The sequence below is a fragment of the Anabrus simplex genome, chromosome 1 (genome assembly GCF_040414725.1).
Source record: "Anabrus simplex isolate iqAnaSimp1 chromosome 1, ASM4041472v1, whole genome shotgun sequence".
Lineage (NCBI taxonomy): Eukaryota > Metazoa > Arthropoda > Insecta > Orthoptera > Tettigoniidae > Anabrus > Anabrus simplex.
Genome location: NC_090265.1, coordinates 539,394,451 through 539,422,426, shown reverse-complemented (window position 1 = coordinate 539,422,426; position 27,976 = coordinate 539,394,451). Strand labels below are relative to the sequence as shown.

The 27,976-nt window shown below is 38.2% G+C and overlaps 1 protein-coding gene across 1 annotated transcript in view; it reads left to right on the top strand.

The window, feature by feature from the left end:
- The window catches only part of b (glutamate decarboxylase-like protein black), an 85,798-nt gene extending 59,630 nt beyond the window's left edge, over nt 1-26,168 (top strand). Inside the window, exons 6-7 of the mRNA XM_067135501.2 lie at nt 16,267-16,458; nt 25,904-26,168. Coding sequence (XP_066991602.2) covers nt 16,267-16,458; nt 25,904-26,077 — 366 coding nt within the window. The 3' untranslated portion in view covers nt 26,078-26,168. The remainder of the gene's footprint in view (nt 1-16,266; nt 16,459-25,903) is intronic.
- Nucleotides 26,169-27,976: the final 1,808 nt, after the last annotated feature.

Here is a 27,976-nt window from a genome sequence, read left to right as displayed (position 1 = left end):
CTCAGAGGAAGGAGATAAGAAAATGGAAATAATAGTTGGGGAAAAAGAAGAGAACCCGCATGGTTGGAACTTGAAAGGGCAGTGAAAGCAATGACCAAAGGTAAAGAAAGTGGAAAAGACGAATTCGATGCTGATGTGATTAAGGCAGCAGGAAGCGGTGAACTACAGTGGCTATACCGAGCCCTCAGTGCCATATGGAAGGATAAAAAGATACCTGAAGTTTGGCAACAAGAAAGCATTGTACCAATGTTCAAAAAAGGAAATGGAAAGATATGTGAAAATTATAGAGGTATAACCCTAATATCCTCCCATGCGAACCATGTGACCTTGCCGCGGTGGGGAGGCTTGCGTGTCCCAATGATGGAGATAGCCGAGCTGCATGTGCAACTATATCGGATGGGTATCTGTTGAGAGACCAGACTAACGAATGGTTCATCGAAAGGGGGGTAGCAGCCTTTTGGTAGTTGCAAGGGCGGCAGTCTAGATGATTGACTGATACGGCCTTGTAATAATACTCAACATGGCTTAGCTGTGTTGATACTGCTACATGGCTGAAAACAACAGGAATTAACTAACTCCCGAGGACATGCAGCTCTCTCTGTATGAATGATGTACTGATGATGGCTTCCTCCCGGGTAAAATTTTCCAGAGGTAAACTAGACCCCATTCGGATCTCCGGGTGGGGACTACACGAGAGGGGGCGATCATCAGGAAGATGGATACTGACATTCTGCGAGTCAGAGCGTGGAATGTTAGAAGTTTGAATCGTTGTGGTAGGTTAGAGAATCTGAAAAGGGAAATGGATAGGCTAAAGTTAGATGTAGTTGGTATAAGTGAAGTATGTTGGCAGGAAGAAAAAGATTTCTGGTCAGGCGACTACCGAATTATCAACACAAAATCAAACAGGGGAAACGCAAGAGTTGGTTTAATAATGAATGGGAAAATAGGGCAGCGGGTAAGCTACTACGACCAGCATAGTGAAAGAATTATTGTCGTCAAGATAGACAACAAACCAATGCCCACCACAATAGTGCAGGCCTATATGCCTACTAGTTCAGCGGATGATGAAGAAATTGAAAGAATATATAAGGAGATAGAAGATTTAACACGTTGAGTGCCATACGACCCCATATGGGTACGTGAGAGTAGCCAAGTTTTTGAACCTCACGTCCCCATATGGGGTCGTACGTTCGTTCTAAATCGAGAACTGTGCGAACCCATTTGGGTGCGCAGTAAGTATGTGTTTCGAAGATGTATAAAGTCTCTTCCTGCCATCTGCTGGTCATCTATTTAAAGTACGTGCATAGTCCACCTTCCATTTCTCAATTTCTGTTTTGGCGCGACCCCATATGGGTACGTCAAGAGTGCTTTGTGGGGTGACAAAGTCATTGTCTATCTCACGCACGGGTTGTTTATGTAAGTGTGCAGTGCTGTGAGTTTCCTTTTCTTTTTTAAGTCGTTACGAGTAAATCGAGCAGTAAAAGACTTAGTGCAGACTGTCTGGACGATATGTCAGACAATGATGATGTAGATGAAGTATTTAGTTACAGTGATTTTGAACCCAGTATACAGCAAATATCGATCTCACACGTTCAACCACATTCATGAATTAGTCTTCAGCACACACTTCCCCACTGTACTCCAGGTTTCCAAGCCAGCTGTTGCAACAATTATGACAGTCTTCTACGATATAGTCACTGGTTTCCCATGTGCACAACCAGCGCTGCCAGCTTCTCTTACTCAAATTGAAAGTTATACAAAAAAATTGTATACTTATTCAATATTCCGTAACTACTAATTCTTCTTATAATATTATTCTGTTACATCCTAATTTACCAAATTCACATGATTTTCACTACTTTATATAACTATATTCTATACGAAAATTTCCTAACTTAAAATCGGAAGATCGTCATTTACAAACATTTCCTGACCTTAAATCGGAGATCGTACATTTTAACGGCTCCAGTATGAACAAGATAACATATCATAATCAACAGCATATAACGTGTCCCCGCAAAGGAAAACGTAAGTATGACCGAGCGTCGGGACAGTAACTACTGTATAAGTACGACCCCATATGGGGGTGCGTGTACGTGTACAGTTCGTAATGACCAATACGACCCCATATGGGGTCGCAATATTTTACCTAATATACATAATAAGTTAACCTAATATATCATAAATACATCCTCATATCAGCGATCATTTGCTTGGTTAAGCCTGTGAACTTTTTTGGCACCAGGGAGTAACTCGATGTTATTAGCTCACGGCACTAGACGGCAAGCCTATGAAAATCGGTCTGGCACTCAACGTGTTAATACAATATGTAAAAGGTGATGAGAATCTAATTGTGATGGGAGACTGGAATACAGTGGTAGGCCAAGGAAGAGAAGGTAATACAGTACGAGAATTCGGATTGGGACAAAGGAACGAAAGAGGAAGTCGGCTGGTTGAATTCTGCACTGATCATAATTTAGTCCTTGCCAATACTTGGTTCAAACACCACAAACGATGGCTTTATACGTGGACGAGACCTGGAGACACTGGAAGGTATCAAATAGACTTCATTATGATTAGGCAGAGATTCAGAAACCTGGTGTTGGATTGCAAAACTTTCCCAGGAGCAGACGTGGACTCTTGACCACAACTTGTTGGTCATGAAATGCCATCTGAAGCTGAAGAAATTGAAGAAAGGAAAGAATGCAAAAAGATGGGATCTAGACAAGTTGAAAGAAAAGAGTGAGAGGGATTGTTTCAAGGAACATGTTGCACAAGGACTAAATGAAAAGGCTGAAGAAAACACAATAGAGGAAGAGTGGATAGTCATGAAAAATGAAGTCATCAGGGCTGCTGAAGAAATGTTAGGAAGGAAGAAAAGATCAACTAAGAATCAGTGGATAACTCAGGAGATACCAGACTTGATTGATGAACGACAAAAATACAAGAATGCTAGAAATGAAGAGGGCAGAAAAGAATACAGGCAATTAAAGAATCAAGTGAATAGAAAGTGCAAGGTAGCTAAGGAAGAATGGCTGAAGGAGAAGTGCAAGGATGTCGAAGGCTCTATGGTCCTGGGAAAGATAGATGCTGCATACAGGAAAACCAAGGAAACCTTTGGAGAAATGAAATCTAGGTGTATGAATATTAAGAGCTCAGATGGAAAGCCACTTCTAGAGAAAGAAGACAAAGCAGAAAGATGGCAACAGTTGTATCAAGGTAAAGATGTAGATAATTTGGTTCTGGAACATGAAGAGGCTGTTGATGCTGATGAGGTCAGAGTTTGACAGAGCTGTGAGTGAACTCAATAGGAACAAGGCACCTGGAATTGATGACATTCCCTCTGAATTACTGACTGCCTTAGGAGAAACCAGCATTGCAAGGTTATTTCATTTAGTATGCAAGATGTATGAGACAGGAGAAGTCCCATCCGATTTTCGGAAGAATGTTGTTATACCTATTCCCAAGAAAGCCAGTGCTGACAGGTGTGAAAACTACCGCACCATTAGTTTAGTATCTCATGCCTGCAAAATTTTAACACGTATTATTTACAGAAGAATGGAAAATCAAGTTGAAGCTGAGTTGGGAGAAGATCAATTTGGCTTCAGAAGAAATGTAGGAACACGTGAAGCAATCCTGACTTTACGTCTGACCTTAGAGGATCGAATCAAGAACAAGCAGCCCACGTACATGGCATTCGTAGATCTAGAAAAGGCATTCGATAATGTTGATTGGTCCAAGCTATTTATGATTCTGAAGATGATAGGGATCAGATACCGAGAACGAAGAATTATCTACAATCTGTATAAAAATCAGTCTGCAGTGATAAGAATCGAGGGCTTTGAAAAAGAAGCAGCAATCCAGAAAGGAGTGAGGTAAGGCTGCAGTTTGTCCCCTCTCTTTTTCAATGTTTACATAGAACAGGCAGTAAAGGAAATCAAAGAGAAATCTGGAAAGGGAATCACAGTCCAAGGAGAGGAAATCAAAACCTTGAGATTTGCCGATGATATTGTTATTTTATCTGAGACTGCAGAAGATCTCGAAGTTGCTGAATGGTATGGATGAAGTCTTGGGTAAGAACTACAAGATGAAAATAAATAAGTCCAAAACAAAAGTAATGGAGTGCAGTCGAACGAAGGCAGGTGATGTAGGAAATATTAGATTAGGAAATGAAGTCTTAAAGGAAGTAGATGAATATTATTACTTGGGTAGTAAAATAACTAACGATGGCAGAAGTAAGGAGGACATAAAATATAGACTAGCACAAGCAAGGAAGAGCTTTCTTAAGAAAAGAAATTTGCTCACTTCAAACATTGATATTGGAATTAGAAAGATGTTTTTGAAGACTTTCGTGTGGAACGTGACATTGTATGGAAGTGAAACATGGACGATAGCTAGCTCAGAAAGAAAGAGAATAGAAGGTTTTGAAATGTGGTGTTGCAGAAGAATGCTGAAGGTGAGATGGATAGATCGAATCATGAATGAAGAGATACTGAATCGAATTGGTGGGAGGAGATCGATTTGGCTAAATTTAACTAGAAGAAGAAATAAAATGATAGGACACGTCTTAAGACACCCAGGACTTGTTCAGTTGGTCTTTGAAGGAAGTGTAGTTAGTAAGAACTGTAGGGGTAGACCAAGGTATGAATATGACGAGCAGATTAAAGCAGATGTAGGATGCAATAGTTACATAGAAATGAAAAGGTTAGCACAGGATAGGGTGGCATGGAGAGCTGCATGAAACCAGTCTATGGGCTGAGACTCAAACAACAATAACAACCACCCTAATATCACATCGACTAAAAATAATGGAGAAAATCATAGACAAGACTGAATAGATCAACAATAGACTTGATATTTACAGTGCGAATGATGATGGAAAAACGCCTGGAAAGGAACAAGGAAATCATCTTTGTATTTTTAGATTTGGAAAAGTACCTGACGACTTGAAGAATGCTACCATCATCACTATCTTCAAGAAAGGCGATCATAGTGCATGTGGGAACTACAGTGGTATATCGCTTTTGTCAACTGCAGGTAAAATTCTTGCAAGAATTCTATTAAACCGGCTCCGAGTTATCTTGGAGAGTATTTTGCCTTAAGTCTGTGTGGTTTCCAAACCTCCAGAGGCACAACAGATATGATCTTCTCTGCTAGACAACTCCAGGAAGAATGCAGAGAACAGCAGCCTCTGTATTTATTTTTCTATGATCTGCAAAAAGCCTTTTATTCAGTACCAAGATCTGCTATATGGAAAGTACTGAGACATTTTGTTTGTCTTGAACATTTTGTGGAATTGGTTCAAGCTGTTCATGATGGCATGTCTGGACAGGTTCTTCATGGTAACACAGTATTAGATTTGTTCCCAATTACTCATGAATTGAAACAAGGCTGTGTGCTTGCTCCTACACTCTTTGCACTGTACATGGCTGCCATGCTGCATGAATCATCTGCAAACAACTTAGGCATAGAGATTAAATTTCGTTTTAATGGAGGCCTTTTCAGTCTGGCAAGACTTCGCTCACAAAGACGTACTCTGGTTACCCGGATGAGAGAACTGCGGTATGCTGATGACACCGCATCTCCTGCTCTAACACCTGCAGAACTACAACAGTCAGTCAACTGCTTTAAAACTGCATGTAATCGCTTTGATCTTGCCATTAATGCGGAAAAAACGAAAGTACTTGCACAACCTGCCCCAGGTTTAACACTTCCCGAGTTCAGTATTTCCATCTTAGACACAACAATGGAACAGGTTGATCACTTTTCATATCTTGGAAGCATCTTATCTAAACGGTGTACCTGTTAACAAGACGTTGATAAAAGAATTGGGGCTTCTCATGCAACATTCAGATGGTTAATGCACGGAGTCTTCATGAATAACGACCTAAAACTGCACACCAAACTCATGGTGTACAAAGCTGTTGCCATTTCCACGCAGCTGTATGGCTGTGAAACTCAGTCACTCTATCGCCGTGATATCAAAAAACTTGAGTGCTTCCACCAACAGAAAATGAGATTCATCTTGAATATTAAGTGGGAGGACTATGTGACAAACACGGCAGTTCTCGACAAAGCGCAGCTAAATAGCACTGAGGCAACAATATTCGCTCATAAACAGAGATGGTTAGGCCATGTTCACTGCATGGGCGATACCAGGCTTCCCTGCCAAATTCTTTATGGTGAACTTTGCTCCGGCAGTAGACCTCATAGAGCCCCTCTTAAGTGTTTTAAGGACAAGCTGAAACAATCGTGAAGACAATTGGTATAGATATACAGACATGGGAAGAATGTGCTGTGGACCGCTCACTGTGGTGGAACACTACATCCACCGCTGTCAACTTGTTTGAAAGAGAACACTGCAGACATCAAGAGGCCAAGCGACAAGCAAGAAAACTCCGTCAATTACAACTCCGCCCTCCTCCATCCATTCAGTGTGATTTGTGTGGGCATATGTTTTATGCCAGGATTAGTCTGTTTAGTCATCGTAAACACATCCATAAACTGAGTTGAACTGGTCAATGTATGCAGGAAGAAGTTATATATATATATTTGGACCGAGTTGCAGCCGATGACGATGATGATTATACAGTTAAGAGAAAACATGTATGGGAATGCCTACAGAAAAGGAATTTACCAAAATCATTAATTAACAAGATATAAATGTTGTATCATGAGAGTAAAAGCAGTGTACAAGTGGAGAATGATGACTCTGAAACATTTTATACAGAAAAAAAAAGTTCTCACGCAAGGAAGAAAACCGTTGTCATTCACTGTAGAAAAGAGAAAAAGAGAAGCAAAGTGAACATAGATGGAGAACAGTTAGAAAATGTAGAATAGTTTACATATCTGGGTAGCATTATTAATGGAAGTAATGCAATCAACTCTGAAATTAATAACAGACTAACAAGGGGGCATTCCCTGCTCATCACCACCGATTTCACTCAGATTTATAGAACTTGCAGGGCGTGGCTAGAAACGAAAGTACTCAAAGTGGGAACTCCAGATGGCCAAGCGTACAGAAAATAAAAATAATAATGTTGATGCGGCTCTCGCAACCTTCACTTGTCAGGTGCAAATGAATCTTACAGCAAAACGACTATTCGCATTTATGGCACATTCCCCAAGGAGGGGAGATAGCCAATAAAGGAGAAAAAAGAAGAATTTCTGTTAGAACACGCCGGGAAAGTTCGCAACTCGAAATTTTCTACAATTGTGTGCTCATTAAAAAAAATGACGTCCTATATGCCTTTTGCATACAAATAAATAAAATAAATTAAAATGAATAATATAAAAATTGAAAAAATATTCTCCATACGGGGAGTTGAACCCGCGGCCACCGAATTGCCAGTCCAAGCTCTTACCACTACGCCAACTACTGCTCAGCGTGTGCACTAACATAACTGGCTTATATGGTGTGAGAGCTGCGTCAACATTTTTTTTTTACAAGCGAATGGAGCACTAAAGATCATGCTACAATTTCATTTCTTTCTCTTCGTGTGGAGTTTTCTCTATGTCCAATACTCCTTCATGCGTTCAGTGGCCTGCTTCTGCTGTTAATCTGTCCAGGCTCTTCCGGTCTTTCTAGTTCTTCCTGCGGCTTGAACACCTTCCAAATTCTTCAGTGTGTTTCTAAATGTATTCCTTTCCATATCCTTCTTCGTTTTCTTAATCCATGCTGTAGTGGTCTTTTTTCTCCAGAAATAATCAAATATCTGTTCAGCAAGTCTGTTTGCATTCATTCTGTATAGATGTCCAAGAAACACCAGCCTCCTTTTCTTCATCATCTCTGAGATTCTTTCCACCTTCTGGTAAACTTCTTTGTTACTCCAAAGTTTCCATCCACTTTGTTTGGACAGCTCCCATAATTTTTCTCAGAATTCTTCTTTCCAGGACCTCTAGCTTCTCCAGCTTGTAGTTCATAGACAGGCATTCACTGGCATACAGGCATTCTGTTTTGACCACGGTGCTGTAGTGTTTTAATTTGAATTCCAGGATAAGCACTTCTTATTGTAGATGTTTTTTGTCAAGCCGTATGCTCTCTCCATTTTTGAGATCCGATCTTCCACTGCAGCTTTTTCTAGTCCATTCTCCTGTATCGTCTCGCCAAGGTACTTGAACTTCTTGACCCTTCCTATCCGTCCTATCTGTTTCCAGGAATTTTGGTCCATCTTTGATGTTCATCATGAATTTGGTCTTTTCTGCTGAGATCCTAAGTCCTGTTTGGCTGGCGATTCTTTCCAAGAGGTTAATCTGGATGGTTGCGACCTCTGGACTTTCTGATAGTATAGCAAAGTCGTCAGCAAAAGCCAAGCAATTGACTTTAATCCCACCTGATTTTCTCCCTAGACAGATTGGGATTATCCCTTGATGTTCAAGTTCTGAGTTCCATATTCTCACTGTCTTTTCTAGGACACAGTTAAATAGGAGTGGGGATAGTCCATCCCCTTGCCTCATGCCTGTCTTAATTTCAAATGATTGTGAGAGATGCCCGAAGAATTTTACCTTTGAAGTTGTATCTGTTAGGGTCTCTTTGATTATATTTGCCAGTTTGGTTTTGACTCCAAATTCCCTAATGATCTTATCCAGAGTCTCTCTGTTCACCGAATCAAAGGCTTTTTTGAAATCTATAAACAACACCACAATTTTCTTACCACTCAACATTCTATGGTGGAGTACTGACTTTGGGTACTTTCATTTCTAGCCAAGCCCTGCATGTTCTATAAATTTGAGTGAAATCGGTGGTGACGAGTAGGGAATGCCCCCTTGTAAGTAAAGGTACAACATTTTATCATCAAGTCAGAGAGCTTTTATGGGATAAAAAAGTACCCAAGAGAACGAAATTAACATTATATAAACAGTATTTCATAACATATGGACTAGAAACGCTGGTAACTAATAAGAGACAACAGACTTTTTTTCTTTTCTATTTGCTTTGTGTCGCACCGACACAGATAGGTCTTATGGCAATGATGGGACAGGAAAGGCCTAGGAATGGGAAAGAAGTGGCCATGGCCTTAATTAAGGTACAGTCTCAGCATTTGCCTGGTGTCAAAATGGGAGACCACGGAAAAACCATCTTCAGGGCTGCCGACAGTGGGTTTTGAATCCACTATCTCTCCTGGATGCGAGCTCACAGCTGCACGCCCCTAACCACATGGCCAACTCGCACGGTAGACAACATAGTAAGATCCAAGCAGTAGAAATGACATTTTTAAGAACATCAGGTAAAGACAAAAAACCGGGCGAGTTGGCCATATCTGTACGTGTGTGTGTGTGTGTGTGTGTGTGTGTGTGTGTGTGTGTGTGTGTGTGTGTGTGTGTATACCAAAAAATCTAAAGGTATTACAAATGTGAAAACTGGTATTTAGAATCTCCTTTAAAGATAAACATGCATTTGAGGGGGGGGGATCAAATTGGTAGGGGGTATGAAAACAGATTAATTTCTTTTACGAGGATACATATATCTCAGAAACTGAAGATATTACAGACCTGAAAATTGGTATTTTGGATCTCCTTTAAAAATAAAGAAACACGTATCTTTTGATTTTCAGAAAATCTAATTAATGGGGGTTAAACAGGAGTGACCAAGTTGAGGTGAATTTTTAGAAAGACTATATCTACAGTATATCTCAGAATCGTAAAATGTTACAGATGTAAAAATTGGTATTTGGAATCTCACGTAAAAGTAAAGAAACATAGGTGATTTGTTTCTGGAAACTCCACTTAAGGGGAACTAAAAAGGGGGTGAAATTTTAAAATGAGCATGTCTACACAGTATATCTCAAAAACTTAACATGTTACAGAAGTGAGAAATTGTATTTTTTATCTGTATTAAAAATAAAGAAACATGTATTTTTTGTTTTCAGAAAAACCACTTGAGTGGAGGGTAAAAGTGACTGAAAATGGGGTTGAATTCTTTTAATTAGGATACTGTTATCTCAAAAACTGAAGATGTTAGAGTCATGATAATTGGTATGTAGAAGATCCTTTACTATTAAGGAAACAAGTATTTTTTGCCAAAAAATTCACTTAGGGGGAGGGAGTTTGAAAGGAAGTGGAAAAAATCTCAAAACTGAAGGTAACAGACGTGAACATTGGTATTTGGAATCTCCTTTAAACATAAAGAAATGCTTCTTTTTTGGGGGGTGGGGGGATCAACTTAACGGCTGTGGGGATAAAAGGGAGTTGAGACCAATTGATTTTAATGTTCATATTGTTCTACTTGATTTTGATCATAAACTGATCATTTTTTATCTTTCCTGGGTTTGTTTTCAAGAGCCATCTTTTCCTTTGGAGAACTTAACAGTAGATTCTCCTGGCATATAAATAAAAATTTTAACACATTTGAAATAGACGATAGGAATGATTTTAACCATGCAATTGTTCACCTCTATAATAAGGTCGGTAATGCACGGAAGTATATAATTCGTATCGCCAGTAATACCGCACACTTGCCTACGCGTGACAATGGTGCTGGTCACATTTTCAGCAATGACAATGGCAGCAGATGTATTTTACCGCCAAGTAGTGGTCTTGCATCTTGCTACGTGGTTCAGAATAATAATAATAATAATAATAATAATAATAATAATAATAATAATAATAATAATAAGTATAAGGTTTAGCAAATTAAAGTCCAGCTTTGTGGCTAAATGGATAGAATGCTTGCCTTTGGCCCAATAGCCCCGGTTCAATTTTCAGAATCAACCCCATCATACTGTTAATTCCCCTGGCTTGGGGGCTGGGTGTTTGACATCTTTGCCATTCATTTTATCCTCATTCGGTCACCACCAAGCCTATACTGATGCCATGCAATATTATTGTTATTGTTATTGTTATTGTTATTGTTGTGGTGGTGGTGGTGGTTACTGTAGTCACATCCTATTTCGTGAACCATGGGCAACGGCTGAGTGGCCTAGTAAGTGATCCTGAGAGTCGGGATACCAGTTGCTATGGAATGGGAGTGGGCATCCTTGTGCTCAGGCGGTCCATAATCAGTTAGAGGAGACATCCTCACTTGGACTATGTGCAAGTAGGGCAGCATCCTTGCTTCATGAATTTACCGAGCTCAGGACACTTTAAGCAAGCCTCGGACCTATGGGAGTAATGGAGTCCCACTCCCATTTGACAGGCGAGGCACTCCTTGGAAACAACTTGGCGAACAAAATGGAATTCGATGGGGAGCTATCAATATTAATGGGGCTTATGGAAGAAAGAAGGTAGAACTGGCTGAGTCAGCAAAGAGGATGCATCTGGATGTGCTAGGAGTAAGTGATATTCGGGTAAGGGGAGATAATGAGGAAGAGATAGGAGATTATAAAGTGTACTTGACGGGTGTTAGAAAGGGAAGGGCAGAGTCTGGGGTAGGGCTCTTTATCAGGAATACCATTGCATGCAACATAGTTTCTGTTAGGCACGTAAATGAGCGAATGATGTGGGTAGATTTGTCATTGGGAGGAATTAGGACAAGAATTGTGTCCGTGTATTCACCATGTGAGGGTGCAGATGAGGATGAAGTTGACAAGTTTTATGAAGCATTGAATGACATCGTGGTCAGGGTCAACAGCAAGGATCGGTGTCACGTAAAGCAACTAAAAAAAAAACAAAAAAAAAAACAGCAAGGATAGAATAGTGCTAATGGGCGATTTCAAAGCAAGAGTTGGGAATAGAACTGAAGGATACGAAAGGGTGATTGGTAAATGTGGGGAAGATATGGAAGCTAATAGGAATGGGAAGCGTTTGCTGGACTTCTGTGCTAGTATGGGTTTAGCTGTTATGAATACATTCTTCAAGCATAAGGCTATTCACCGCTACACATGGGAGGCTAGGGGTACCAGATCCATAATAGACTATATCTTAACAGACTTCGAATTCAGGAAATCTGTTAGGAATGTACGAGTTTTCGTGGATTTTTCGATGATAGAGACCACTATCTGATCTGTAGTGAACTAAGTATCTCTAGGCCTAGGGTAGAGAAAGTGAAATCTGTCTGCAAACTAATAAGGGTAGAAAATCTCCAGGATGAGGAAATTAGACAGAAGTACATGGATATGATTAGTGAGAAGTTTCAAACAGTAGACAGTAAGCAGGTTCAGGATATAGAAAGTGAATGGGTGGCATACAGGGATGATGTAGTAGGAACAGCAAGGGAATGCCTAGGAACAACTGTGTGTAAAGATGGGAAAAGGCGAACATCTTGGTGAAATGATGAAGTGAGAGCAGCCTGTAAACGTAAAAACAAGGCTTATCAGAAATGGCTCCAAACAAGGGCCGAGGCAGACAGGGATTGGTACGTAGATGAAAGAAACAGAGCAAAACAAATAGTTGTTGAATCCAAAAAGAAGTCGTGGGAAGATTTTGGTAATAACCTGGAAAGGCTAGGTCAAGCAGCAGGGAAACCTTTCTGGGCAGTAATAAAGAATGTTAAGAAATGAGGGGAAAAAGGAAATGAACAGTGTTTTGAGTAATTCAGGTGAACTCATAACAGATCCCAGGGAATCGCTGGACACATGGAGGGAATACTTTGAAAATCTTCTCAACGTAAAAGGAAATTTTCATGCTGGTGTCATGAACAACCAAGTTCATGGGGAGGAAGAAAATGATGTTAGTGAAATTACGCTTGAGGAAGTGGAAAGAATGGTAAATAAACTCAACTGTCATAAAGCAGCATGAATAGATGAAATTAGACCTGAAATGGTGAAGTATAGTGGGAAGGCAGGGATGAAATTGCTTCATAGAGTAGTAAAATTAGCTGGAGATTGGACAAAAGCAGTAATTGCCCCTATCTATAAGCAAAGGAACAGGAAGGATTGCAACAACTATCGAGGTATCTCATTGATTAGTATACCAGGCAGAGTTTTCACTGGCATCTTGGAAGGGAGGGTGCGATCAGTCGTTGAGAGGAAGTTGGATGAAAACCAGTGTGGTTTCAGACCACAGAGAGGCTGTCAGGATCAGATTTTCAGTATGAGCCAGGTAATTGAAAAATGCTACGAGAGGAATAGGCAGTTGTGTTTGTTTCGTAGATCTAGAGAAAGCATATGACAGGGTACCGAGGGAAAAGATGTTCGCCATACTGGGGGACTATGGAATTAAAGGTAGATTATTAAAATCAATCAAAGGCATTTATGTTGACAATTGGGCTTCAGTGAGAATTGATGGTAGAATGAGTTCTTGGTTCAGGGTACTTACAGGAGTTAGACAAGGCTGTAATCTTTCACCTTTGCTGTTCGTAGTTTACATGGATCATCTGCTGAAAGGTATAAAATGGCAGGGAGGGATTCAGTTAGGTGGAAATGTAGTAAGCATTTTGGCCTATGCTGACGACTTGGTCTTAATGGCAGATGGTGCCGAAAGCCTGCAGTCTAATATCTTGGAACTTGAAAATAGGTGCAATGAGTATGGTATGAAAATTAGCCTCTCGAAGACTAAATTGATGTCAGTAGGTAAGAAATTCAACAGAATTGAATGTCAGATTGGTGATACAAAGCTAGAACAGGTCGATAATTTCAAGTATTTAGGTTGTGTGTTCTCCCACGATGGTAATATAGTAAGTGAGATTGAATCAAGGTGTAGTAAAGCTAATGCAGTGAGCTTGCAGTTGCGATCAGCAGTATTCTGTAAGAAGGAAGTCAGTTTCGTCTGGGAGCTATCTTTACATCGGTCTGTTTTCAGACCAACTTTGCTTTACGGGAGTGAAAGCTGGGTGGACTCAGGATATCTTATTCATAAGTTAGAAGTAACAGACATGAAAGTAGCAAGAATGATTGTTGGTACAATCAGGTGGGAACAATAGCAGGAGGGTACTCGGAATGAGGAGATAAAGGCTAATTTAGGAATGAACTCTATGGATGAAGCTGTACACATAAACCGGCTTCGGTGGTGGGGTCATGTGAGGCGAATGCAGGAGGATAGGTTACCTAGGAGAATAGTGGACTCTGTTATGGAGGGTAAGAGAAGTAGAGGGAGACCAAGACGATGATGGTTAGACTCGGTTTCTAACGATTTAAAGATAAGAGGTATAGAACTAAATGAGGCCACAACACTAGTAGCAAATCGAGGATTGTGGCGACGTTTAGTAAATTCACAATGGCTTGCAGACTGAACGCTGAAAGGCATAACAGTCTATAATGATAATGAATGTATGTATTTATGTATGTATGTAATTATTATTATTATTATTATTATTATTAAATAAAAATGTTGAACCTTACAGTGGTCATATCCATCGTTCATTGGTTAATTAGCTTCCTCAGGAGATCAGTGGTGGTGTCCGACCCATGATTACGGGTTCAATTCCAGCCAAGAAAAGAGAACACTAAGCCTGAAAGATTGCATTTCATTTTAACAGATCTACAAATAAAATGAAAACTATATTGCTCCCATAAGATCAGCCCTGCAGTGTCTTCTTACAAGGATGTAGAAGAACACTGGAATGAAATACCAGCACTCTGTTATCTGCATAATTGCGTCAGAAGTACGAGGTGAGGAAATATATACGATGAGTAACGCTTGGTTGATATGTTAGCAGTGGCGATCTGACGGACCGAAGCCTAGTACACTTATCACCTCGGTATCCACTCCTGCCCGATATACAGCAGCAAGCCGCTTGGGGTGAGTCGAGGGGAAAGGGGCGAGAGTTTGGGCTGCATTATCAGTCTCCAATGCCTTGTTCGTAGAAATACATGCAACGTTTTTTCTCACTGCTTTCAAGTTTTTTTAAAATGGAACAATGTGTCAGATGTGTATATCACAATGTGCTTTAGACTTCCATTGTTCTCAAATGAGGTTTGGGCTTTACTGATAGCCTTGGTAGCCCTCAGTGTACGCCACTGGATTTGATCTATAATTAAAATGCTTATAGGAAAAGATAGCAAAGATTTAGGGACACAACTGACCGGGCGAAATACCTGGAGCTAGCCCGAGAAGTACGAAATCTATTGGTGGAAAGAAAGATTTGCTGTCAGATCGCGAATTTTAGCAGATTATATATAAAATGTTAAGCATTCAATTATAAATTTCAGTACAATACTGTAGCGAAGCACGGGTATCTTGCTGATAGATAGATAGATAGATAGATAGATAGATAGATAGATAGATAGATAGACGATCTGTGTAAAGAACTGGAATCTGAGATAAGGCTTTTTGTGGTTGATGTTATTCTGTATAGAGTAATAAATAAGTTAAAAGATTGTGAGCAACTGCTAAAAGACCTAAATATTATTGTAAGATGGATAGCAGGCTATGGTATGATGATAAATGGGGTTAAGTCAGGTTGTAAGTGTCACTAATAGGAAAAGTTCTCTCTGTTTTAATTACTGCATTGATGGGTTGAAAGTTCCTTATGGGGATCACTGTAAGTACTTACATATTAATGAGGGAAGATCTTCACTAGGATAATTGCATAAATGTGATTATAAATAAAGAGCACAGATCTATGCACATCATTATGAGAGTATTTAGGGGTTGTAATAAGGATGTAAAGGAGAGGGGAAAATAAGTCTCTGGGAAAACCCAAACTAGAGTATGGTTCCAGAATATGGGACTTTCACTAGGATTACTTGATCTGACAGCTGGAAAAATTCCAAAGAGAAGTAGCTCGATTTGTTCTGGATGATTTCTGACAAAATGGTTAGAGTTACGAAAATATTGCAAAGTTTGGGCTGGGAAGACTTGGGACAAAGGAGATGAGCTGCTCAACTAAGTGGTATGTTCCGAGCTGTCAGTGAAGAGATTTCATGGAATAACATTAGTAGACGAATAAGTTTGAGTGGTGTTTTTAAAAGTAATCAAGATCACAATATGAAGATCAAATTGGGGCAAATATTTGTTTATAGGAAGGGGAGTTAGAGACTGGAATAATATACCAAGGGGGTGGAGTAATTTACAAAGGGAGATGTTCAATAAATTTTCAAATTCTTTGCAGTGATTTAAGATAAGACTAGGAAAACAACAGATAGGGAATCTGCCACCTGGGCAACTGCCCTAAATGCAAATCAGTGGTGACTGATTGATACAGGGGCTACTATTATTATTACTTACCAGCTGTGTGTGCCCATTGTTGATGCGTTGGTTTTCGTAATTACAGCAGAAATACTGGCAGACTATTGTTGTTAAGGTGTGCTCTTGTTCTACTGCCACTCATTACTGCTGCAAATGCAAAACCTAACCATCGACAATGGGTACATGTGGAGTATGTGGTGGTGGTGGTGGTGGTGGTGGATTTTTTTTGACATTTTATTAATTTATTCTCTTTTCTTTCAGGGTAATACTGGTCTAGAAAAACATGTAGACACAGTTTTTGAAAATGCCGAATATTTTACTACACAAATTAAAAACAGGGAAGGATTCAGACTACTGCTGGAACCAGAATGCACTAATGTATGCTTCTGGTATGTGCCACCAAGTTTAAGAGGACTTGAGGACCAGCCAGACTTCAATGAGAGATTACATAAGGTATGTATGAAAGACTGTGCGGGTTGTTCATGAAAGTTTCAGTAAAGATTGCCATGTAATGTGGAGTTCTCTACCTCTATGTGTTTGAGCTTTAGATTTGATACCTTTTTTCAAACATTGATCCTAATCTAGTGTATTTCTCTTGAATAATATATTAGTACATCTACTTGTAGTACTGACTGCATATACAGTAATTACTTTTAAAAACTTAGTATGCTAAGAAGTAGATACTATGACCATCATTGTGGCATAAATTAATATTAATAGATGTCTTGTTATTATGAGATAAGGCATTAAAATGTTCTAATCTATTTCCATCATATAATCAATATTAGCGTTTAGGTACCGGTAGTTAGTAATAGGGTTGCCTATTCCAGAATTTAACAATTCTATGATTTGAATTTGAAATAAATGTTATATGGTACAAAGATACAAGAAAATATATATCCTGAACCTCTCTCTCATATTAACCAGTACCGGTACCCTACTTTTTTAACAAGTAATTCAAATTAAACATGAAATATTGAAAAACTTACCACTTATAATGTTGCAGAATTTGCCTATACCTTAAAATTATACTTTGAGGAACCTTGTATTGCCCTCAGAATCTTGGTGGTTTGACAATCACACCATCACATGTTGAAATTAATGGCTGCCAAGAGTTCAGCTTTAAAGCTCCATTCTGTTAGAAATCATATCATTGGCACATCATGATATACAATCAAAGATAAGGGTAGGGTTTTCCACCTGTTCAATACTACAAAATAGTGAAATTATTAAAACATCACATTTTAATTTAATGTCATTTCTGGAACCGGTACCAGTTTTGGCAACTTAATTTGCCATCATCAGCCTAGGGGATTGTTACAGGACATTTTTGATAGCTACATTAAAATACTTATACTAATTGTATGTACATAAACAGGACCTTCTAAACTAAGTTTTATGTTATTTTTATAATTCCGTGTATACCTTAAAGCTTATGTAATTGAAATACAGAGACTAATTCAATTACTGTATTACCAGGTTCTAGATAAGTCATAAAACTTACACAATCTTTTAAATATACAGCTCCTTGCATTGTCAAATTGTGTGGAACTACTATAAAAAATTTACTATGACACCAAAACTTTAGATAAAATTTCTTTTTATCTTATTCAGCTGTTAAGGATGTGCAATTAGCCTTGAAGAGACATAAAAACATTTTAAAAATTCTCTGTCTTAGTTTATTATTTTAAAGAGTGCCTAACAGCTGACTTCATTCTAGAATATCATTGTACAATATAAATGGGTAGACCATTTTCAGTGACCAATTTTGATAGAAAACAGTTCCACATAGAATGTGATTTGTGAACTATATGTAGTGTTCATATTTTTTGTTATTAGAATAAAAGATTTAATGACATATGTCTTGTATGGATACACGGAATCAGCTTAATTTTAAAATGTGTCATTAGAATTGGTCGTAACTTATAATTTAAAATTGTATCCAACACTATGTGGTAAAATTGAAGCCGTAAATTGATAGACGAGGTTTCTTGAAAATGCCTCTTTAACTCTTCGCTTGTTAACTTGGTGCTCGAGATCTGTCTTGGTTCGAGATCTTTCTAGATCCACAAAAATCCAACTTCATCATGTATCTGAAAATATCTATATATAAAATAACTTGTCCTGACTGACGGATTCATCATCACCGAGCCAAAACTACTGGACATAAAGAAATGAAATTTTGAGGATACATTCATATTAAGATGTAGATGCTTGCTAAGAGAGGATTTTTGCATATTCCGTCGCTAAGGGGGTGAAAAAGGGGGGATGAAATTTTGAAATGAGATCTATATCTCAAAACTTTAAAAGTTTAGAGATGTAAAAGTTTGTATTTAGAATCATCTTTAAAAACAATGAAACGCATATTTTTTTTTGTTTTCTGAAAATCCCAATAGGAGGGGTGAAAAGGGTGAAAAGGGTGAAAAAGTGGTTGAATGCCTTTAATCATGATACTGGTACTTATATCTCAGAAACTGAAGATACTACAGACCTGAAAATTGGTACTTTTGTTCTCTTTTAAAAATAAAGAAACGCGCATCTTTTTGTTTTTGAAAAATCCAATTAATGGGAGGGTGAAAAGGGGGTGAATTTTTAAAATGAGTATATCTATATCTCAAAACTTTGAAAGTTTACAGATGGAAAAATTGGCATTTAGAATCTTCATTAAAAATAAAGAAACATGTATTCTTTTGTTTTTGGAAAATCCCAATAGGAGGGGTGAAAAGGGTTTGAATGCCTTTAATGAGGATACTTATATCTCAGAAACTGAAGCTATGAACGACCTGAAAATTGGTATTAGATATGTCCTTTAAAAATAAACAAACATGTATTTTTTGTTTTTGGAAAATCTATTTAATGGGGGTTAAACAGGAGTGACAAATTGGGGTGAAGTTTTAGAAAGACTATATCTACAGTATATCTCAGAAACGTAAAATGTTACAGACGTAAAAATTGGTATTTGGAATCTCCTGTAAAAGTAAAGAAACATAGTTGATTTGTTTTTGGAAACTCCACTTAAGGGGAACTAAAGACAGGGTAAATTTTTAAAATGAGCATTTTTACAGTATATATCAAAAACTTAACATGTTACTGAAGTGAAAAATAGTAGTATTTTTATCTCCATTGAAAATAAAGAAACATGTACTTTTTGTTTTCTGCAAAACCACTTGGGTAGAGGGGTAAAAGTGACTGAAAATGGGGTTGAATTCTTTTAATTAGGATACTGATATCTCAAAAGCTGAAAATGTTACAGACGTGAAATTGGGTATTTGAAATTTCCTTTAAAAATAAAGGAATACTTATTTTTTGTTTTCCGAAATACACCTAAAGGGAGGAGGGAAATTGAAAAATGAATTATTTGTATGAGGATACTATTATCTCAAAAACGAAAGATTTTGCAGACGTGAAGATTGGTATTTGGAATCTGCTTTAAAATTAAACAAACACGTCTTCTCGGAAAATCGAATGAAGGGGGGGAGGTGAAAAATTGAAAATTTAATTGGAATTAATTGTATGAGAATACTTACATCTAATAAAAAATAAAGTTGTTACAGACGTAAAAATTGACATTTGGATCTCCTTTAAAAACAAAGAAAAAAGCGTTTTTGGGCGAAATCATTTTGGGAGCGGGGGTGAAAAGGAGTTGAATTCCCTTATGTGGACACACATCTCAAAAACTGAAGGTGTTAGTCGTGATAACTGGTATTTAGAAGATCCTTTACTATTTAAGAGACAAGTATTTTTAACGGGAAATTCACTTGAGAAGGGGGGGGGGGGGGCGGGTGAAAGGAAGTGAAAAAAGTGAATTCATTTTATAGGGATACTTATATCTCAGAACTGAAGGTAACAGACGTGAACGTTGGTATTTGGAATCTCCTTTAAACATAAGGAAACACGCCTTCTTTTTTGCGGGGGAAGGGAGGGTCTACTGAAGGGCAGTGGGGTGAAAAACGAGTTGAGACCAATTGATTTTACTGTTCATAATGTACTTATTCTGATCATAAACTGGTCATTTTTAATCTTTCCTGGGTTCGTTTTCAAGAACCATTTTTCCTTTGGAGTACATAGTTAGATACAGTAGATTCTCCTGGCATATAAATAAAAATTTAAACACATTTGAAATAAACGATATGAATGATATTGACCGTGCAATTGTTCACCTCTATAATAAGGTCAATAATTCACGGAAGTATATCATTCGTGTCGCCAGAAATCTCGCGCACATGCCTACGCGCGACGATGGCGCTGGTCACATTATCAGCAATGACAATGGTAGAGGATGCAATTTACCGCCAAGTAGCGGCCTTGCATCTTGCGTGGCTTCCAGACCATTAATAATAATAATAATAATAATAATAATAATAATAATAATAATAATAATAATAATAATAATAATAATAATAATAATAATCTGGACCGTCGCCAAAACGCGCGGACCGCGCTGGAAACGGGTCCTGGCCGGGTAATGACTGAGATTGCAGTCCGGCCGCGGCTTGATTACCGCCAAGGCATCCAAGACGACACCACGTCGGATGCCCTCAAGGATTTCATCCATATTAAAAATGCTTATAGGAAAAGATGGCAAAGGTTTAGGGACCCAACTGACCGGGTGGAATACCTGGACCTAGCCTGGGAAGTACGAATTCGATTGCTGGAAAGAAAGATTGAAAAATGGGAGGAACTTTGCCGTAATCTCTCAGAAAATGATTTAGATCGCGAATTTCGGCGGATTATATATAAAACGTTAAGCAGTCAATTATAAATTTCATTATAATACCGTAGCGAAACACGGGTATCTTGCTAGTCTTATCATAAGCGGAGATTTGTCATTCAGTTTAAACTTGTAACTAGAGACTGGACAATTGCCCTAAAAACCAGAATCACCAGTTCAAAATAGATAGTTGGCAACCCTAATAGTACAGGAATACAAATCAGTAGATGATGATGATGATCATGGCCTCTGAAGAGCTGCAAACCTATCTGGAATTGAACCTGGGAACGGTCAGCACACTAAACATTTGGCCATGGAGCCAGACATCTTTAATAGTAATAATATTATATAAAGATTATCTTGGACATTAAATCTCAGCGATTCTATATCCACAGTATGTCAACCATGATAGAGGAAGTGCAAAATATAAATAGTTGCTTCATGATGGTTATCAACCTTCTGTGAGGAGTAGATTATGATGATGATGATGATGAGCTCGCAGATATCATCAGATATAATATTGTATATTTAATAAAGATTTCATTGTCAACATCATCGAACATTCTTTTCTTGCATTATGTATAGACTCGTATACAATGTGCCATATAGTCATGGTAGGGCTTCAGACTTCTATGATATCTACATGAATCAAACACAAAGGATGATGTATACATTGCAGTGGCGGTTTCTGGTATAGCGCAACGGAGCAATGAACCTCCAGTTCATATCAAATTGTACTTAACTACTCAAATTTCACCACTCCCTTGTCAATCTCAAAGCCTTTGCTAAGCCCATCTATCCGTAATACTGTATGCTCGTATTGACTTTCAATTCAAGCGAGCCGCGCAAAGTCCTGGCTGGATACTCGTCCTAAATGCACCCCCATTCAAGGCAACACCTCCGTCCGTTTCTGGGCGAAGGGTGTGGTGAGGTGCGGGGAGATGCCGGCCAACACATAGACAAGACCAGGATATCGCAGAAATGGGTATCTGTGCTTTACGCATGCGCAATATGCCACTCTCTCTCACCCGTCTTCGTAATCTCAAATCGTGCTGTTGGGGTTAGCAAACTACTACATCCCTGCCATCTGTTGCCCTTACAGGAATTTAACTACGGCAGCAGAGACTAGTACACATAGTTAACACTAGTATTGGAAAGCATCATTACTACCAAAAGTTACATTAAACTGCCAAATTTCGATTGATATTTTGTCTCAAATATATAAATACTAACATCTATTCATTTGCTTTCTTTGGAGTAATTACTTTTTGGGGAGAAACTTAAATTAAAAATCCTTCAGGCAAAGAATTACGGGAAGATAAAACCAATGAAAATGCTAATTGCCTATCACACACAAGTTCGTAAAATTAAGTTACCATAGTTGTCAACAGTGCGAACACACATCCCTAAAGTTTCCCCCTGCTTTTCAAATGTGTTACTAGGATTTATAAAACTTTACGGTATTTATCATAATTCATTATATTATTGCACGCTGTGCAAACGTGTCAGTGTACTATTTGTGCCGTGCAGAAGCTTTCTTTTTAGGACATAAAGAAGTTACAATCTTTTGTCCATGTGTGTGTTTTTGTGCATTGTGGTTGCGTCCACAATCTTTGTGCCCGGGAAAGGTAAGGAACTTCAAAAAGGGTATGAACAGTGTCCAGATACTTAGGAAGACAAACTTTTTTTTCTCTCTTCAGCGCAAACTTGAGATTAAGAATGCCGGCCGCCCACTGCCTGATCAGTAAGGAAGCAGACTAAAAGTAAAGAAATCGTGCATAAATTCAGAATGGATATATGCAAAAGATCCGACTAACAGAGTGGATCTGTGGGTGCGAAATTACTAACAGGATGCGTTTTGTTTTACCTGTTTGTTTCGTGAGTGATGAAAGCAAAGGGACTTGGACAAAAATCGGAGTGGTAGTGTGTGTGCGTGTGTGGGGGGGAGGGGGACAAGAAATATTCCTGTTGTTGAACCCCCAGTGACGAAAGTCACGCGCCGCCACTGATTACATTGCATTGAAGAGTATCTCGAAGAGTTTTTCAATATTAAAGAATAATGATGCACTAATGTATGTATCGAATGACAGTGAAGCAAAACACACCATTCATTCAATCAAGATGTGGATGGTGCAGAAGAAAGTTGAGTACATGCTTTGGATTGTTAAATTTGAATCGGTGATCCACATTTTGTTCTGAATATCATCTTAGTATGAAATAAATTGCCACCATATGAAAGTAATGTTCACTGGTGAGAACACCAGCATTACACTACACCAACATTGTTTGAAAAGTTTCTAGATAAGAAACTCCCACGGCAGTGATATGAAGATATGGTCACCACAGTTGCTGAAGCTGATGTATTACTTTATTACTTCTGGGGATACATCAAGCAATATGTGTGCAGTATTTGTGTTAACAACATTGATAATCTGGAAGAGAGAATCAGAGTTGTTCAGTATGTTACACATGATGTTTGTCGCTATATGTGGCAAGAATTGGAATATTGAATACATGTGTGTATAGCAATAAACTGAAGCCACATAAAACCAGCAGCGGCAATTGGCGGGCGGAGGCGAGTGGGGGTAGCTGCCCCGCTCCACTTTGTAGAGAAAATATTACATTTTTATTCCAATTTAGCCGACTGAAACTAGGAATTATAGAAAAAGCCATTTGTACAAGCCCTGTTATCCTGTCAGCTAAGTCTTTCCTTTATTTTTTTTTAATTATTGACAACATTTTTAGCGGAAATACGCTCAAAATGTCATTCGACGCGGCCAATTGATTTGTACAGCGCCAAGCAAGTAGTGGAGACTTTGCATGTGCTTTGAGGAACAGTAGCAGGAGTGTACTTCTTTACTATCTGCGCACTTTTTAGCGATAGATTTCTGTACGGGTTTGAGGAGTAATAAGAGAGCGCTTCCGATTCCGTAAGTACTGCCAACTGAATGGAAATGAAATCTGGTATGAATCGATAAGATGATCGATCGATATGGATTTTCTAAATCTTTGTTATTTTAAGCCAATAACTGTGTCACACACACACACACACACACACACACACACACACACACACACACACACACACACACACACACACATTATATAACATTTCTCGATGTGAACCTTATTCATAGAGTGAATTCTATAGTTTGGCTTTGCTATGTAAATAACAGGACTAGTACGTAAAGTGTACGCCAGACGTCGCATAGCGATGCATGAGCGATTCATAGTTTGTGTTTCAAAGATTGCCAGTACGAATCTCGAAGATTGCCGAGGTCGACCGCTTCAGCTCTAGGGTGTAAATCTATCGCTAAAAAGTGCGCAGATAGTACCTAGTTCATAGACACGAAGGCGTGATTCACCCGCTTGTTACATGCATTCGTCAGTTTGAAAGTCTCTTTAGTGTCTGTTAATTTCTAAGTGTGTAGTAAATTACTAAATTACTAAATGATTTTTAATTGTATATTTACACTGTACGTCTATTTAATTATAATACATGTGTAATGTTATTCCTTTGGTGAAAGTTTTATTGTATAACATCAAAATCTCAGAAAACTATTATTACAGTGACATATCTTCGGACCTGGATATGAGCACCAATTCAGTTTGAAAGGGGCTCATTTAGCCATTGTACCCTCTTCTGAAGTAAATTGGCCTACACTTTGTATGTAGCAATGAGTTAGAGTTGACATCCTGAGTTGGTCCCATTCATGTTCCACTACACAGATTTGGGACCTTGCTAGCAACAAGAATGCCTTATCATATAGGCAGTCCATAGATACATGTGCATTGTGTGGATGAATGTTTCCTTGTTCAAAGATTGAAATAAGGTTCTGTATCTTGGTTGGTTAATGAAAGAGGATGCAGGAAATTGCCAACTTACTGCTGTGCTGTAAAGCTCTCCAATGATAACTTTAACTTGGTGCTTTCTCACACTAGGGGGTGTGTGTGTTTTTTACTCTCAATGTTATTATCACACATGATTATTAAAACAATATTCCAAACACTGCTGTTAATGGCAGGCTACATGTGAAATGGTGAAACTGTGCTAATATCAGTCACTGAGGCATGATAATATTGAGTCCAGTAACTGTATCCAGATTGCATAGCCATATATGATTGTGTTAAACAGTTCTTGGCACACAATATGGAGGTCCATCCTTGGAGTGATCTGGGTAAACTAGAAACTTCACGATGTGTGTGGGTATCCTTGCATACCAACTGGTTCTATTACTCTTGGGCCATTATGACATTTGAATGCCCCACATGCCTTGTATTTTCATGATACAATCACTTCACCGCATGGAAACCTCAAACATGGCTCCTATTAAACATCCAGTAATGTCCAGTCTCGTGTATCTACGAGGCATATTGTATGTTCGCTGACCTCCCTTTAACCAAGTTGACTTGCTGCCACTATACACATTACTGATAATGCTATAACCTGCTGGTATCACTAATTCACTTTGGTAGTCATTCTAGATGTTGCAGGTCGCTTACCTATCAGTGCTGTACTGGTGAACCAAATTATGTTCAAACTAGACCATTTCTTCCAGGTAATTTTTCTCTTTCAGTGTTATATCGGGTGAGACTGTTACTCCTTGATTAGTCTCATAAGCAAAGTAAGGGACACAGTCATTATAAAAAAAGACCAAATGAGTAAACTACGTCAAATTGTCCAAATTGCTGTCTAGATTTGGGAGAAAAGTACATTTGTATAACCACACTGTCTGCCATTTTTCTGTTGTTCCTCCATCTGCAGAAAAAAATACTGCAATAGTGCTTTACTCGTAGAACACGATTGCATCTTCAATCTTTATAAGTGTTTGAGGTTTAGCATGCAAAAAGTCTTAATCTTTCCCATTTTTTAAAAATGTGGATTAATGAATGGACTGTCAGAGTTCATAGATGAATTAATCTTCAGAATAAATAAAAGTTCATATGATTTAGAGGGCTTGTCGAATTTAATTACATTTTCAAACTTGTAAAGCCCTTCACTTTCTTTTCTGTTTCAAAGAATTGGATCTCTTCTTCTTTCTCCTATTATACAAGTCCAGAAGCAATAATTTTCTCATGACATTTCCCCTTAAAGTAATTGCCATCTGGCATTTCCAATCCAGATAGGCCTACATACCTTCATCTTATGACACAGCTTAAAAGAACAATACATTTTCTTGCTTTTAGGTTGCTCCCAAGATAAAGGAAAGGATGATGAAGGATGGCTCCATGATGGTGACTTATCAGCCTCTCAAGGATCTACCAAATTTCTTCAGACTTGTACTACAAAATTCAGGCCTTGATCACTCTGACATGGATTTTTTCATTAAGGAATTTGAAAGGCTAGGCAGTGACCTGTGAATGTGATGCGATGAAACAGTAATTTTATTATTTTGACTTGTAAATACTTGTATATATTAAGAATAAAACATTTTGTTATAGTGTTAAAGTATTTCTGCATTTCTTACCAGATAATTATTCAGTATAAATTCTTGCGAGTGTTCTGACATACATTTATCCAGTCGGTACGGTATTCTGTTCAACAAACTATTGCAAGCATTCTCGGTAAATTCTAATAGAAAACGTGATATAATCGACAAATATGATCAATAACATTTAAAAGGAAATACATTATGCTATTGGAATATTGAGTCCTATGCATATTAATAGCGGAAGTTGAAGTGTAGTGGTGTACAGAGGTTGGTATAAAATCAAAATACATGTGCATTAATGAGGCACATCCAGTAATTCCAGAAACATGAAACATTTTACCAGAGAACCTCATATTCCAAAAGTAACTTTTTTAAAAAAAATTGGAAGGAAAACCTGAACGATAGAAGGCAATTTGGGTTTAGGAAAGGTTATTCCACTGAAGCTCAACTTGTAGGATTCCAGCAAGATATAGCAGACATCCTGAATTCAGGAGGTCAAATGGACTGTATCGCGATTGACCTATAGCATTTGATAGGGTAGATCATGAGACTACTGGCAAAAATGAGTGCAATTGGACTAGACAAAAGAGTGACTGAATGGGTGGCTCTGTTTCTAGAAAATAGAACTCAGAAAATGAGAGTAGGCAAAGCTTTATCTGAGCCTGTAATAAATAAGAGGGGAATTTCTCAAGGCAGTACTATTGTACCTTTGTTTTCTTGTATATATAAATGATACGAGTAAAGAAGTGGAATAAGAGATACGGCTTTTTTCAGATATTATTCTGTACAGAGCAATAAACGAGTTACAAGATTGCAAGCAACTGCAGAATGACCTCGATAATGTTGTGAGATGGACAATAGGCAACAGTATGATGATAAATGGTTTTAAGTCAGATTGTGAGTTTCACAAATAGGAAAAGTCCTCTCAGTTTAATTACTGCATTGATGGGGTAAAATTTCCTTTTGGGGATCATTGTAAGTACCTAGATGTTAATATAAGGAAAGATCTTTGTTGGGGTAATCACATAAATATGAATGCAAATAAAGGGTACATCGTTGCGATGTTATTTAGGGGTTGTAGAAAGAATATAAAGGAGTGTGCACATAAGGCTCTGGTAAGACCCCAACGGAAGTATGGTTCCAGTGTATGGGACCCTCACCAGGATTACTTGATTCAAGAACTGGAAAAAATCCAAAGAAAAGCAGCTCGATTTGTTCTGGGTGATTCCTGACAAGAGTAGCATTACAAAAATGTTGCAAAGTTTGGGCTGGGAAAACTTGGCGAAAAGGAGACGAGCTGCTCGACTAAGTGGTATGTTCAACATTTACATTATAGAAAATCAAATAGGCTTAAAACGAATGTGGGGTTAAACTTCTGTCAACACAATTCTGTATTTTTCTCTTAACCATGATGAACGTTCTATGTTTTTCACACGGGTTTTAAGCCTATTTGATTTTCTATAATGTAAATGTTGAATCTTAGGGTACCATATATTTTAATAACACTAGGTACAAGGTCCTGACCTTACTTCCGGCTAAGATTTATTTCGGCTGATGATGCTTACGACAGTTAAGCGAAACATGTCCCAACTTACAACACCTGTTGTAATGATTATATCCTAAATACAAGGAAAGATAAGTATTGGAAAGGTGGTGTAAACTATTATTCTTATTTTAATGTTCATAAGTGGTATGTTATCTTAAAACAATTAAGTTTATTAAAATGGTCAACCTATTCAATACAATACATTCTTAAGAATGTTTCCAACTTATACATGATACTCAAATTGGACTTGTTTAACCCTAGTTGTGGGCATATTCAGCCTAA